This window comes from Hipposideros armiger, unplaced genomic scaffold, assembly GCF_001890085.2.
Source record: "Hipposideros armiger isolate ML-2016 unplaced genomic scaffold, ASM189008v1 scaffold_287, whole genome shotgun sequence".
Classification (NCBI taxonomy): Eukaryota; Metazoa; Chordata; class Mammalia; order Chiroptera; family Hipposideridae; genus Hipposideros; species Hipposideros armiger.
In genome coordinates this window covers 1,447,575-1,462,678 of record NW_017731637.1, presented here as the reverse complement: position 1 = coordinate 1,462,678, position 15,104 = coordinate 1,447,575, and the positions used below count along the sequence as shown (strand labels likewise).

Genomic DNA, 15,104 nt, shown 5'->3' with positions numbered 1-15,104 from the left:
GGGTAATTTTTATTTTCTTCCTTAATCTGTTTTCCTTCAATCTCCATTTTCTACTAGAAACTTAGTTTACTTAATAATCAGAAAAAAGCAAAGCAATTTTCATTTTTAGGAAACAAATCCTATTTTGTTATTTAATTTGAAACATCTGTATTTCAAAAAGTAATTTCTTTTTTCTTCTTGTAGACCTAGCTCCTGGAGGTTCGGATGATTGGACCTATGACTTGGGCATCAAATATTCCTTTACAATTGAACTTCGAGATACAGGCAGATATGGATTCTTGCTGCCAAAGCGTTTCATCCAGCCCACGTGTAAAGAAGCCCTCGCAGCTGTCTCTAAAATAACATGGCATGTCATCAATAATGTTTAATGCTCTTGATTGTTTTCACTCTGCTCACACATTTTGATTTACTGATTCCAACACGATCAAATCATTGTACTGGTTTCTTTTAAAGTTTTATCAATAGTTTTGATAAAAGGTTTTTCTATTCCTTGGCATTGTCAAAGAACAAAATAAATGTTACCCTAAAATTAAGGCAGACAAGGATTCACGTTTATTTTAATTTAATTTAATTTTATTTTGCAACAGGCTAGGTGATTTTTTCTTTGATTCATGCTAGCCATCTCAAGCAATTTTAATAACTCGTTTCATGCAAATCATTGGACCCTAAACAACAAAAAGGCTCTCAGTAGTACATTAAAGATTTCTGCTCCAATTTTTCAACAAATTTCTACCTGCGCCTTTAAAAACACAACCGTGCAGTCCGTTTACTCCACAGGAAAAGACAACGGCCCAGAAAGCTGAGGTCTGTCAAAAACACGACAGACACCGCTGGTCGCTCCAGCTCAGTGCTGGTTAAACATTGTTGAGCAAATGAATGAATGGTTGTACTTACTTTCGAAGACAAAAGTGGCATTTAGCGCATTTACAACAGCCGTTTATGGTAGGAAATTATGTAATGAAAGAAGGAAACTCTTAAATTCACTTAATTGTGAGCGTTAGCTCTTCCGGGCTCCGGGTTTCCTTTCCCAGCGATCTCCCCAAGGATTTCACGATTTCGACCGCGCTCGACGGGGTGGGGTGGGAAGTGGGGGTGTGGTGGCCGCAAAGGGGCGGTGCCTGCGCGCTGACGACTAATCTGGCGGCCGGAAGCTGCCTGGGTCTGCAGAGGAACAGGGCAAACCCCTGACTTCCGGTGGCATTTTGAGGTGATCCTCCCAGCGGCCTGGTGGTGTGTTTGTTGCCTTTTCCTACTCTCCGGTCTCTCTTCGTTGTTTTTCTTTCTACGTCTCGCTTGATCCCGGCGAAGCGGCTGGCGGGTTCCGCTTCTCAGCCTCCTTTGGGGCCCCTCGCTAGCCGAGGGCCCGTTCCTGGGAGCCGCGCGCGCACCTTCTTCTCCTCATCGTCTTCCCGGGGCCAGGCGCGGGGACAGAGAGTCGCCTCCCCCGCTCCTCGGAGCGGTGGCGGCGGTGACGCCTCCAGACTGTGCTGTGCTTGTGAAGGGAGCTCAGGGAGGAGGTAAGCTTGAATTGTGTGAATTGCTGCGGGTGTCGGGGAAGAAGCGCTGGGCAGACCCGGGATGGGGAGGCCCGGTGTTGTCCTCCTTCCCCGCCTGGGACACGCCGGGATTTTGAGCTCCTTGAGCATCCCATCCTTAACGCTGCGATAGCTCCCTGTGCTCGGGCCTCATTTCTCGCCTTCCATCTGATTCTGGCGAGTTTGTCTAAGGGGACTGGTGGACAAAAGGCTGAATCACTACTATTTGACCTGGGCTTGAGAACCCTTGCGTGGTATTCACATTTGTATGCAATGAAAGGGTGCAGGAATGATTTTAAATTTAGAGGCTCCTGCTTTACTCATTCCAGACTTGTTAGGGAAACGTATCTGATTTTTGGTTGTATTTGGTCTTGCTAATTTCTCGGCAGTGATAACTTAACGACTTTAGGTCCTGCGAACTGAGGGCTAGCTACTACTTTTATCATCTTCACATTCCCTAGGTCGGTAGTTTTGGCAATCATCTGTCAGAAACCGGGGAAGGTGGAATGCAAGGAGAGGGCCTGATTTTGGCATCATCTCTTTCCAAATAGGTTCAAAAAATTTATGTGACTTGAAAATTATTCGGAGTTGATGTTACGTGAGTGATATTGTTAGGATTGTGTCTGTGGAGCGTCGCGTCAAGCTATTCGGTAATTTGCGCGAGTTTCTGGTAATTTGAACTATTGAAAATGGTGTATGTTAACTCTTCAGGTTTTGGGTTTTTTAAAGAAATAATTTTAAAAGTTTTGCAAAATTCTTCACACCTCGTTTTTGAAGTCCGTGATACTGTTGCAGTACATCCAAATATGCTTATGCAGTACAGTCCACGTGTGTATACTCGTATATAGCAGTTAGCGGACTCTAGTTCTGTAATATTTGAAATTAGTCTTTAGTACCTAAGCGACAATATTTTGGAGAGCTGTGTGGACATAATCTGTAGATTTTCAAATAATTTCCAATTTCTTAATGAAATATTTAGATTGTAACAGTCTTTTGGCAGTTATAACAAAAGACTAAGAAAGTTGATGCAGGCATGTAGCAATTTTTGTCTGTAAAAATAGTTGCACTGTCAAACTAAGACTGTGGATCTGGGAGGATCCAGTTTTATCAAATACATGCCTTTTACTGACTTCCTAGTTATTGGTAATTTGAAATGAACATTGCATGTTTTAAGATACGCAAATTCATCTAATTTTTATATCTGTAAATTAAAACTAAAATCCAACAAATGAATACTAGTTTAACGCCTGTACAAGTTATCAGTGTTAATTTGTATTATAATATGCATTGGTATTTACATAAAAGCAAAGTTGTTTAACTTACATTTATTTGAATTGGTTTTCTGTGCATGCTAGTTTTCCTCACATCCCTCAACCCCCACTCTTCTTGGCCTGTAGAGTTGGAGCTGTTTCAGCAGATACTTAGTAGCAGTTGAAATGTAACTGGTGTTGATATATAAAGTGTCTTTTATTCTTTTTGTGTTACTTTTGTGGGTGCAATTCTGTTTACTTTGCTTTGTAATAGCTGCCAGCAGGGGATATTGTCTGCCTAGTTTTATAGCAAAGTATTTTTTCTGCACAGCGCTACACTACAGTATTGTCTTGCTCATACCTGTGTAGTCAGTTTAGTTCTCAGTCCTGTTCGGAATTTAGTTTGAAATTATTTAGTCTATCTATATATAAAAATCTGCAAGATTGTTTTTAGAAACTTCTTTTTAAAAAGTTCGTCCAGACTATGCATCAAATAAACTTACTTTTTTTTCAAAAATATGAAATACAAATATGAAGAGACCTTACTTTTAACATAACCCTTTTAATTTTGGAACCTCACTGGATAGGGATTTATTCTACTACCAGTTAGTACATCTGCGTAGTTTTAATTGCTTCCTTATTTGACACTTTACTAATATTATGATGCTACTCATCAGATTAAAGTGGCTTATGCTTTTATTTTTGCTATGGGAAGATGAGCCCTCAAAAGGATATAATTAAGGATTGAAGTAAGTATACTATAACAGATATATGTTTTATTGACAAGATTTCAGTAATTAGGCTTCAGAAATAATTGTTTAAAAAGAGGCCCGTGTATGTTTTTCCTGTCTCAGCCATGTGTATAGTATGAATTACAAATGTGATGTTTGTAAGTTTTTGAGGGGCGGACAGTTCTCATTTATTAAGACTTTTTGTTGTGTCTTAATAGATTCAAACTTTATGTCCTGTTTTTCTTTTCAATTGAAAAAATATGTAATAAAAACTTGTGATCGTTATTTAATCTGCTAATGGAGAGGAGAAATAGGAAAATAACTCAGAAGACTTTCGTAAGTGTCACTCTGGCTAGTGTTTGGGAAAGATGATGATGTAGATGGAAATGTGATGGCAGCTTAAAACCAAAGAATAATTTGAAAACAAAAATGGAGGGAAAACCTTCAAAGTCTCTGAGATAGGGAAGACTTTAATATTTGCATTTTTATCTTATTTTTATTGTTTCTAACTTTTCTCATATACTTTGAAGTATTTACTTCTTGAAGCCTGTTCAGGTATCAGTTAAAAAAAATGTTCCCCCCGCCACCAGTCAAATCTGTATTTTATTCCTTTGTGGCCCCAACTTTTTAGATTAAAAATTTAAATTAAGTCACATTAGTTGGTAACATAGTTTTAAATTAATTTATTACTATATATGAGTAAATGCTTTTCTGGTGTATTTTAGATTATGTGTATATATTTAGACAGATAGGACTTAAAGTTTATATTTTGTAATCTTTGCAAGCATAAAGCATTTTATTGATGTAAAACGATGTTTGTTTCAGTAATAATATTTAGATAACTTGTTATTGTTGACTGCTGATGGCAGTTCCTAGATAGATAATTAGAAGAATTCCTTTTTCTTTCAATTAGGAAACTCCAGTTTCTTTTTCCCTTTTTGCCTCAGTTTTGTTTTGTTTGTTTGTTTGTTTTTTAAACTCTAGGACCTTCTTGTAACCTAGACCTGGCACTTAAATTCATTGCCATTTTGGGCAGGGTCTGACACTGTGGGACTCCCTGAGAAAAGAGGAGAATACATCTTTACTTCATTGCTGTCCTTCCTGAAATTGGTAGGCTCAACAGTAGTTAGAAGTAAAATTCCTGAAATAATTACTACATAGGTGAGCCTTGAGTCATTCTTGATGTCACCTGTAAAAGCAGTCGTCTCTGTGTGAAGGAACTTTTTTACTGGCAAGAATATGAGGAGAGGCATAAGATGGAATCATTAGTTCTTACTTGATTATCTTTGACATAGCAGTCCAAACCCTTTGACGTCTCATAGGGATCTGGGATAGGAGAGAAACTGTGAGGCTGTACTTTGCAATAGTATGTCAGGGGAGGAGAGACTTGCTGAGCCAGGGACAGATTACAGAGCAGGAAGAGAAACAAGAATTAATAGCTGGAGCCCTCAGAAAAACAAGAAAGGAGATGGTAGATGACCAGTGTTTCAAGTATAGTAATAAATAGCTTGTTGCCCCCACTGTGGAAAACACTACCATTGACTTTTTGGGAGGGGGACGTGTTGGGAGTGAGGGCATGTTGGGGATAGGTGTTTGGGAGGCAGAACTAACCATTTCAATTGATAAAAAAAATGTAAAGTTTCGGTTAGTTTTCTTGAGGCGGTATGGTGCGCTGTGCCTGTTTTTTTTTTAAGTTCTAGATAGCTAATAATAAGGAACTTTTAGAACTCATTCGATTTTAAGTTGATTAATGTTTTTTAAATTGATGAATGAGGATTACAATGTAATGTGTATTTTAATATTGTACTAACATAATGAAACTCTAAAACTTGTTATTCTAACTTCTATATATTTTGTGACATATTTACTTATCAAATCCTGCTCAATTATAAATTATTTTTTTTAAAAAGTGGTTTTTCTCAGTTAATCAAAGCTCTGTATTTTCCAGAAGTTCTTTCTCAGCTCTACTTATATTGGCTTGTAGTTCTCTATGTTCAGTAAATCAAATGGACATAAAAAAATTTACCAACTTTTCCTCTGTAAATTCACATTTGGGCTGAGAATGAGCCCAAGAAAAGTTAAATCAGACATCTTACAATACTAACTCCAGTATGTAACATTGATTGTATAGTTGATACATAAGTGATTTTATGTTGAGCAAATTATTGTTCATTTATGTGACACACTACACTCATTTTTAAAAATTTGTAATTAAAGTTGTTTTCTAGCATTGAGTCACTAAACATTGCTATTAAAATGATTATGTTTTATATTAAAGAATAAGAAAATACATTTTTCTAATTTAAAGCCACCATATTTTATCATTTCATGTTTTCCTCTTGGTTCGTTATCTTTGTTCATTTGTCAAATATTGTCCTTATTCTTTGGAACTTTTAAAAATGTGGCCTGAAAAGAACTATCTAACTGAACCAAACATTCCTTATAACTTTTCAAATAATTTTTGTTTTGATTTGGTATTACCATGATTTAATTACCTTTCAAGTGATATGCCTTTACTTTGAAAAACATTGAAGAAAATTTGTGAACTTTATAGAGACCAGTTCTATACCAAATGGAATTTTTGCTTTTTTAGCTGCTATTATTCATTCTAGTAACTAATTTTCACTACTAATACATTTCAACTAATATTTAGATTGTATAAAGTGTGATATTGTTTAGTTCTTTTTTTTCTTTTAGACAGTGCCTACTACCCACTTCCTACAGTAGTATACTCTCTAGGTTATTTTTGATCTAGAATTTAATATTGTTTTCTAATGTATACCATGCAACTTTTATCTGATATTTTTATTTCTAGTTGAAATACTTGTTACATACTTGGATTAATTTTCTATTATGGTTTTAATTTTTAGTGTTTTATTTTCTTTTAAAAATATTTTTACAATGTCTTTCTTGTTGCTAGTAATGGGAAAATAGCCTTTTTATCACTTTTGGAACCTTTAAGTTTTATGTCAATATAGTATAGATTATAGAAGCACCTTCACTTTTTCGAGTTCTAAAGCCTGTTCTATTTTGAAAAAAAGTCATCAACATTGAGGGGTATTTTATTGTATTATTAGAAAATAAATATCCTTGATTAACTGTTTTTGACTTCTGTAAGACAGAAAATATTTAAATGGTATTCATTTTTCTCCTGAGCCAATTTTTTTTTTTAATTTAAAGATTTTATTGGGGAATCGGGGAAGTAGAACAGACAAGTTGCTGTCCTTTTTGTTCTTCAGTCTAGTTGTGGAGGACGTTGCTTCACTGGCCCATGTTGGTATAATCATTGCGCTCTTCCCGGGAGAGCAGGAAAGCTCACGCCAGCTGCCGGCCAGCCCCACTGCAGCCTACACCTTCGCCGGCGACTCATGGCAGCCCAGCTCCAGGTCGAGCTGTTGTTCACAGTCTTAGCTGTAGAAGGCACAGCATCACTGGCGCCCATGTGGGATCCAAACCGGGACCCTGATGCTCAGAGCTGGCGTCCCAAGCCAACTCTTAACCAACACGCCACTCAGCCGACCCCCGAGCTGATTTTTGGAACATAATTAATGTCACTTAAACTGAATAAAACATAACTTCTGTCAGTAAAATTCTCACCTGATTTTGTTTTATTTTTTTTTCCAAATTGCAAAGTTGAGCTATTTTTTAAAATTTTTATTAATTGGAGTGACATTGGTTAGTAAAATTATTTTCCCTTTTTTTTAAACATTTCTTTCTTTTTCAGTTAACCAATGGTGGGGAACGATAGTACAACTTTTCCTTAACAGATAGTTACTAAATTTTGAAATGAACTCCATAAGGAACTTAGGAACTAATAATTTTATAGTGTGTTTTCTGAGGTTGAATGTACTATGAAAACTTAATTGTGTGAGTAGGATCTTATTCATTCGCTCTGCAGAAGAGGTAAAATTCTAGCCAACAGATTTCAAGTTATAAATTGACTAATAAGGTGTATCTTAGAAGATAACTTCTGTTTACCTGTCACCTCTCCTATGCCTTTTTTTGTCCTGAGGAAAATCCCATGTAATTTTACAGTATAGTTTTATCTACTTGTAAGTTTTGGGCTCATTTTTTCAAATAGAAGAATTTTACAGTTTTGCCTCTCTTTCTTTTGGTTAAAGTAGTACAAAATGTCAAAAATTAGAAGGAAGGTCACAGTGGAAAATACCAAGACCATATCTGATAGCACATCCCGAAGACCCAGTGTATTTGAGAGGCTCGGACCCAGCACTGGCAGTACAGCAGAGGTGAGTTGTCACTACTACAGTTACAACGGTTCTCGCTTGCAGTCCTGTTCTTGAAATACTCTGATTTGTATTAAAGAGGTAAACAGGTTGTATTATAGGGATGTTGGTTCAGTAAATTTTTAAAAATGTGTTTCATAAAAAGGAGTGAAAAGGGTGATAGGGTTTATGGGTTTTTCGTTTTTTTCCCCTGATGTTTTTATTATTTGGGGAATAATGTATATCACAGGTTAGCTGGAATTTTGATATCATTTGTTTTAATTTTGTCCTAGCATCTTTTGTCCAGAAATAAGTATGAATGAATATGAAATTTACATAGTAATATCTGTCTCTTAGACACAGTGCCGTAACTGGCTGAAGACGGGCAACTGCCTCTATGGAAACACATGTAGATTCGTACATGGCCCTTCACCCCGTGGTAAAGGTTATAGCAGCAGTTACAGAAGGTAAATCAAGAACTTGAATTGTTCGTATACTATTAGAAGATGGCTTTTTAAATGTAGTACAAAAATCTGAAATACAGCCATATATTTGGTTAGATTTTCTATTTTGATGGTAGTCTTATCACTATGCAGTCAGAGATCAGCAAGATCTTTTTAGTTGTTAAATTCAAGATTAATAAAATGTTTGTTTTAAAATTAATTTATATTCTCAGTATTTACTTATTTTAACAGTAGATCTTCTTTATATTATGTAGGTCTTATTCCTCCCTCAATTACGTATTAAAGTGCTGCTTAAGACAGCAGGATTTCATGGATTTATTTTTAGAGAGAGACTATTTTCAACTCTTAAAATACCAAATTTAAATAGGATATAATTTTAGCTTTTTAAGATGTTCAAAATTCAAATCTTAATGACAAAAGATATTCTAACACAAACACTGAAGGTTAAAATGCAATTGCCAAATTCCTTATCACATGTATTAGTGTAAATGAAAATATGTATTTATATAAGGATAAGTCTGCTACCTATTTAGAACATCATTTTGCCTTTATAGAGGCAAAGCTAAATTAAACTTTCCTAATAAAGACGGTTTTTTTTTTTAGTCCCTCATGATGATTTTGTTATTGTGCTTAAAAAGTAGCATACTTAAAGATTGTTACAAAGAATTTAAACTTGATTGGTAAACAAATAATTTGCCTAGTTCTAAAATTGAGTGTGCTGATTGCTTTGGCTACAGCAACAGTATAAAAATTGAACATTAGCATTTGGAGATTTTTAATTTAATTGGATGAATTTGTGTGTGTATATAGATTTTGAAATTTAATAGAATTTAAAATTCAAAACCTTAACAACTGACTTTCTCGTCATTTAAATGTTGTATAGATTTAGTTTGCTTATGATGCTGAATATTCTATTTGTATTTAGAATGTCATTTTTTCTGTCAGTGTTGCAAAAATAGTCTAATTACCTGTATAAACACATACCTGGGAAAACTATTTCAATAATTTTAATGTTTTGTTTATATTGTTACTACACTTTTAATATATGCTTTAATTCATCTTTGAAATTTATTACTGACTCAATTTTTATACAACAGATAGTTTTGAGGAAAATGGGCAGAGAAATTTGTCTAAAATGGAAAAAAAATGTTGTCATACTAGACTTAGAATAAAGAACTTTTTATTATAATTTTGCAATTTTGTTTGTGTTTTTTTTTATCTGATAACTTCTCTTATATTTGTGTATTTTCCCTTTTTTTGTAGTGAAGAAAAATACAGTTTATAATGTGATTCAGAGGTGGAAAGAAAAGCAATGTATATGAGATACGCTTATTTAGTCATAAGACATTTAAGTCATTTACTGAACATTCACTGTATGTATGTGTATATATATATATATATATATATATATAGACTACTCTGCTAGGTGCTGTTTATGAGAGAAAAGTTTAGAATAAACTTATTGTATGGAAGAAACCAGGGCACATAAAATTTACATGTACATTAATTATAATTTAAAGGATTTACGTACTCATTCATAGTAAGTTCCATTTTTAAGGTTAGCTTTAACTGTTAAAACATTTAATATAGATCTATAAAATAAACATGTAAATGTTAATGAGATCCTTTAAAATGAATTAACTGAACTTAATTCTTCACTAACCATGTGATTTGTATTAATGATTGATAAAGGATTACTTGAAATAGATGTGAATATTTATATGATTGTTTGTATCTTTTAAAGATATTATATACATTATTTTGGTGGCTATACTCTAACTTATATTGCCCTCTTTTAAAGGTCCTCTGGGAATATTCTTTAAAGACAGTGTGTTTTTTACCTCTACTTTGTTTTTCTTAGTAATGGTGTAAAAATAATTGAACAACCATTTATCAAATTCCCAGTATAAATTATGAAGCCGTACCAGTGTTGAATATAAATGTGTATTTTTTCTTAATTATAAAAGCCCACAGCAGAATATAAAATTACTGTCTGAAATCTTGCTATGAATCATTTTTATTCTGAAATAATTTTAAATTTAAGAAAAGTTAGAATAACACAATATCTCTTATATTTGCTTTGATTCTTAAGATGCATAAAATATTTTCTCAGTTGATTTTGCATCCATCTACATATATGTGTAGATGATAACACTGTTGCATCTAGATTAATTTTGCAATGTTGTGGTTTAAAACTTTATCTTTCTATTTTTTGCTTTCAAATATAATACATTGATTAATAGAAAACAAATTAAGCTAATTACAGTTGCTTTTTCTCAGCTCACATATAGTTTCCTATTCATATTACTAGTACCTGCCACCCCATGGAATTTTAATTGGTATTGGAAGAAAACTTCTAAGTGATGCTAATATTTTTTATGTGTCAGTATTTAAGATGAAACAAGTTAATTATTTTTTCTAAACTTTAGAAGCCACGGACAGTTAGACAAATTATATTGAAATTTGTGAAGTTATTTGTGAAAATAAATTCTTAAAAAATGTTATGTACATATAGATTTTTGCTGTGTTGTTTTGTTTTTGTTTTTTGGTTCAAAGGTCACCAGAAAGACCTACAGGGGATCTCAGAGAAAGAATGAAGAACAAGCGCCAAGATGTGGACACTGAGTCCCAGAAACGAAGTACAGAGGAGTCATCCTCACCTGTTAGGGTAGGAATGAATTTCCCAAAACAAAATTAAATTTCTGTAATGATTTATCATTTATGTTACATTTTAAATATTATCTTTTGTGCTAAGTACATGGTAAATGTATAATACTGCATTATAGTGTTCTACACAGATAGTGTAATTTACAGGAAAAAAGTCCTTTGGCAAACTCATAATTCTCTGATTGTTTGAGTTCTTGGTGGTAGTTACGATGAAGGGAATTTGTTGGCAGAGCTCAAGCGAACTTCATAGGGTTTCTGTACCTTGGTGGGGATCATGAGTATCTAAACATATTCTTAAGTTTTCAGAATTCAGCTAGCCATCATATCCTGCCTGCTTCAGAGAATATTGAAGTAGCTTAAAGTAGACACTTTTAAATTAAAACAATGAAAGCAAGGGATGGTGGTGACAGAAACTGAACTAGAAAACTTAAGGTAAAGAAAAGCACATAAGACCACAAAATTTAGTGTTGAATTTCCTTGCAAATAAGCCAGAAGAGAAGCACAATTTCTGTTGTAGTTTATTCAATAAAAGAAAACAGGTGTTTGTCAGGAATGGAAATCTTTTCTAGAGCTATTTTTTTCCCCCAAGAAATTTATCACACTCATGTGTGTGCTTGTAACAGATTTTTGTTGATATATAATTCACATACCATACAATTCACCCATTTAAAGTGTACACTTCAGTTATTTTTTGTATATTCAGAGTAATCATCACCACAGTCCATTTTGGACATTTTCATCACCTCCGAAAGAAACTCCATATACTCTTTACGGCCATCACCCATCTCCAACTGAGCACAAGCCCCAAGCAACCACTGTTTGACCTACTGTCACTGTAGATTTGCCTATTCTGGATATTTCATATAAATGGAGTTATACAATATGTAGTTTCTTGTGACTAGTATAGTGTTTCAAGGTTCATGAAAGATTATGGGGTCTATCAGTATTTTATTCCTTGTTTTTGTCAAATATTCCATTGTATTGATATATATCACATTTTGTTTACCTTTTCATCAGTTGATGAACATTTGAGTTGTTTCCGCTTTTTGGCTCTCATAAATAATGCTGTTATGAACTTTCATATACAAGTTTTTGTGTGGACATATTTATCATTTCTCTTGGGTTTATATCTAGGAGTGGAATTACTGAGTCATATGGTTTAACCTTTTTAAACCTCTATGTTTAACCTTTGGAAGAACTGCCAGAGTGTTTTCCAAGGCAGCTGCACCATTTTACATTCTTGCCAGCAGTGTATAAGGTTTTCTAGTTCTCCACATCTTTGCCAACATTTGTTATTATCTAACGTTTTAATTATAGCCATCCTAGTGGGTGTGAAGTGGTATCTCATTGTAGTTTTGATTTGCATTTCCCTGATGGCTAATAATGTTGAGCATCTTTTCATGTGCTTTTTGGCTATTGATATATCTTCTTTAGAGAAATGTCTATTTAGATCTTTTATCCACTTTTTAATTGGTTTTTTTTTTTTTACTGTTGATTTATAAGATTTTTTAAAATATATTTTTGGGTACAAGTTCCTTATCATATATATGACTTGCAGAAATTTCTTCTACTTTATGGGTTGCCTTTTCATGTTCTTGATGATGTCCTTTAAAGCACAAATGTTTTTAATTCGATGAAATCCAGTTTATCTAAATTTTTGTTTCTTTTGCTTTGGTAATCATATTTAAGAAACTTGTCTAATTCAAGGTAAAAAAGATTTATGCTTATGTTTTCCTCGGAGAATTTCTTAGAGCTTTAGCTCTTACATTTAAATGTTTGATCCATTTTGAGTTAAATTTTTTTTATGATGGTGAGGTAAGGGTGCAATCTCATTCTTTTACATGTAAATATCTAGTCATTTTATCATCTTTTTATGAAAGTTATTGAATTGTATAAGCAGCAACCTCTTTGTTAGTTAAAGATATATAGAAGCTTTCATGTGGCTATTTTTGATCCTTGATAAAAAATAAGCTTTGTCACATTTTTACATTATAGTTTGTAAAGACTTATCTTTGGTGACCTAAAGTAATGCAGTTTTCCATATGTGTCTTTCTAACATCTAATATGATATATATATTTTAGAAATCTTAAATAATAGTCCTCAGCTGGAGGTATGTAAAAAAATCTTTTGGAGGAAAGAAGGTCTTTTCCAAAATACACATGCAGAGCTCTGCCCCTTATCTACTGAATTAGAATTTCTGGGTTGGGGCTGAGCATGTGTATTGCATTTTGAAATAACCTGTTGATTCAGTATAATGAATGGACTTTGTCGTTTGCTGATAAATGTTTAACAACCACTCAGGAAAAGAAAAAAGAAAGCTATGCTTTGTAGGATTCGCCAGTTTCTTTGGTGTAAATACTATCATGGTCAGTTTCAAGCTACCAAAGTGATGTGACTGAATACAGAATTGGGAAGAGATACTCAGTTTTACGCTATTATATAGTATTCTCACAAACATGAACATACATACATACATACATACATACATACAATAAATATAACCACAAGAATAAAATGTACTTAAATATTTAGGAAGTGAGTTTTTGAGTAATTATTACCTTTGTGATATTATTTAATCGTTAGTTTATATAATTTAATTTTTAATTATAGCTTTGCTTTACAATGGCTTACACGGTTCTTAAAAATTTAACAGTTGGCTCTTATGAATTAGTGTGAACTGGTTCTAGCACACTACTACATGGACTGTAGTTACTGTAAAGGACAAACATCTGGAATTCATATTCTGAACATATTACTTTAGGAATTATTTAACTCTACTGTCAGTTTCCTGATCTGTAAAATAGAGGCGATAGCTATATCAGTGTGTGGCTCTGAAGAAAATATATGTAAAACAAGTAACATGACTATTCCATAATGACTCTTAACAAATAGCATGCAGTGGTATTGGAATAGCTCTTAGTCTTCTCTCCAATGTAAATTGGTTGTAGGCTTGTACTAGATGAAGATCAGCAGTGGAGATTTAGGTTGTTAACAGGTATCTAAGTATAAGTGTGTTGTTGATCATAAAGGTTTGTATATTAAGCATATCAATTTGGTAGACAGCAATGTTGGTATTTTGTTAAGAAACTTAAAGCCTGATTCTTGCGTACCCTAGATGAGAAAGCGCCTGATGGCACTGAGCTTCATGCACACCTTAGCGTCATGAGATTCAAGAATGGTCAGGTTTTAGGGAATTCACTGTCCAAACTTACAGAGAACTGTTAATAAGCTAGTATGCCAAGGTATTAATTATTTTGAGTGATATGAGAGGATGCCATTTCTTATATCAGTGATCATTTCTGTGATACATTCCTAGTGCAGCACATGTGACTCTTGATCTTCATGTAATGAATTTCTATGGGAAAATTAGATTTACTTTAGGTAGGGGCAACTATAGCATAGATAACAGCATAGTTAAGATAGTATGTGTGTAATTTTCCACAAACTGTAATTCCACTCCTTCTCTGCCACTGGCCTCAACTCTAATGTGTCTGAGTTATGAGGTTGATAACCCCTGACCTTGTGGAGAGAGAAATTCATAAATAGATTGTGGGAGACCAGCTCCCACAGGTCCAGGGTTTCCCTCAGGTGGAGAACGGTATCGGCGAGGAATAAGAAGAAAGACACGTGGAGACACAGGGGTGCTTTCAAGAAGAAGTGTCTCTATTTTTACAGCATGTCCTTTTTATACTGGACAGTTGACCATTACCTCATTGAACTGTTTATTTCCAGAGTTGTTTTTCCAAGTTTAAACTTTTACCCATTAGGAAGTTGTTTTTTATATAGTTTCGATATACACAGTTTCGATATTCTTTCCCAGCGTCTGTTTTCCTTAGAAATGGTTTTTCTCAGAGTTTTACTTCCTCGTAATGTTTCTGTTACAGGGTACAGCCCGATCTGTTCTATACTAATGACTAAGTTAACTATGTTTCAATCTCTACCTATAATGGCTAGAGCTGAGTTTCTGCCTTAGCGCCCAAAGGATGTTTACTATGGCTATTTAGCAGTTATCTCAAACACTACTGGCTAAACAGGATCTTAATAATTACAAGGTGCATAATTTGTCCATTACTAAGAAACTACCGTATTTGCCGGCGTATAAGACGACTTTTTGGCCCTGAAAAATATGCCTCCAAGTGGGGGGTTGTCTTATACGCCAGGTACACTTCAGATAGACTGCCCATAGTGCTTGCCCCGTGCCATAGTGGCCTCCCGATGCCCGCCCACTTCATT

At 34.1% G+C, this 15,104-nt stretch overlaps 1 protein-coding gene across 9 annotated transcripts in view; it reads left to right on the top strand.

Annotated features, from left to right (window-relative positions):
- Nucleotides 1-1,162: 1,162 nt before the first annotated feature.
- Nucleotides 1,163-15,104, top strand: part of ZC3H13 (zinc finger CCCH-type containing 13) — a 102,834-nt gene continuing 88,892 nt past the window's right edge. For 4 of the 9 annotated variants that reach the window (XM_019658698.1, XM_019658696.1, XM_019658695.1 and 1 more), the window contains exons 1-4: nt 1,163-1,517; nt 7,638-7,763; nt 8,097-8,206; nt 10,760-10,871. In XM_019658698.1, coding sequence (XP_019514243.1) covers nt 7,647-7,763; nt 8,097-8,206; nt 10,760-10,871 — 339 coding nt within the window. In that variant the 5' untranslated portion in view covers nt 1,163-1,517; nt 7,638-7,646. Of the gene's footprint in view, nt 1,518-2,086; nt 2,186-4,602; nt 4,627-7,637; nt 7,764-8,096; nt 8,207-10,759; nt 10,872-15,104 lie in introns of those variants that run through there. The other 5 variants (XM_019658699.1, XM_019658691.1, XM_019658693.1 and 2 more) reach the window with 4 other exon arrangements.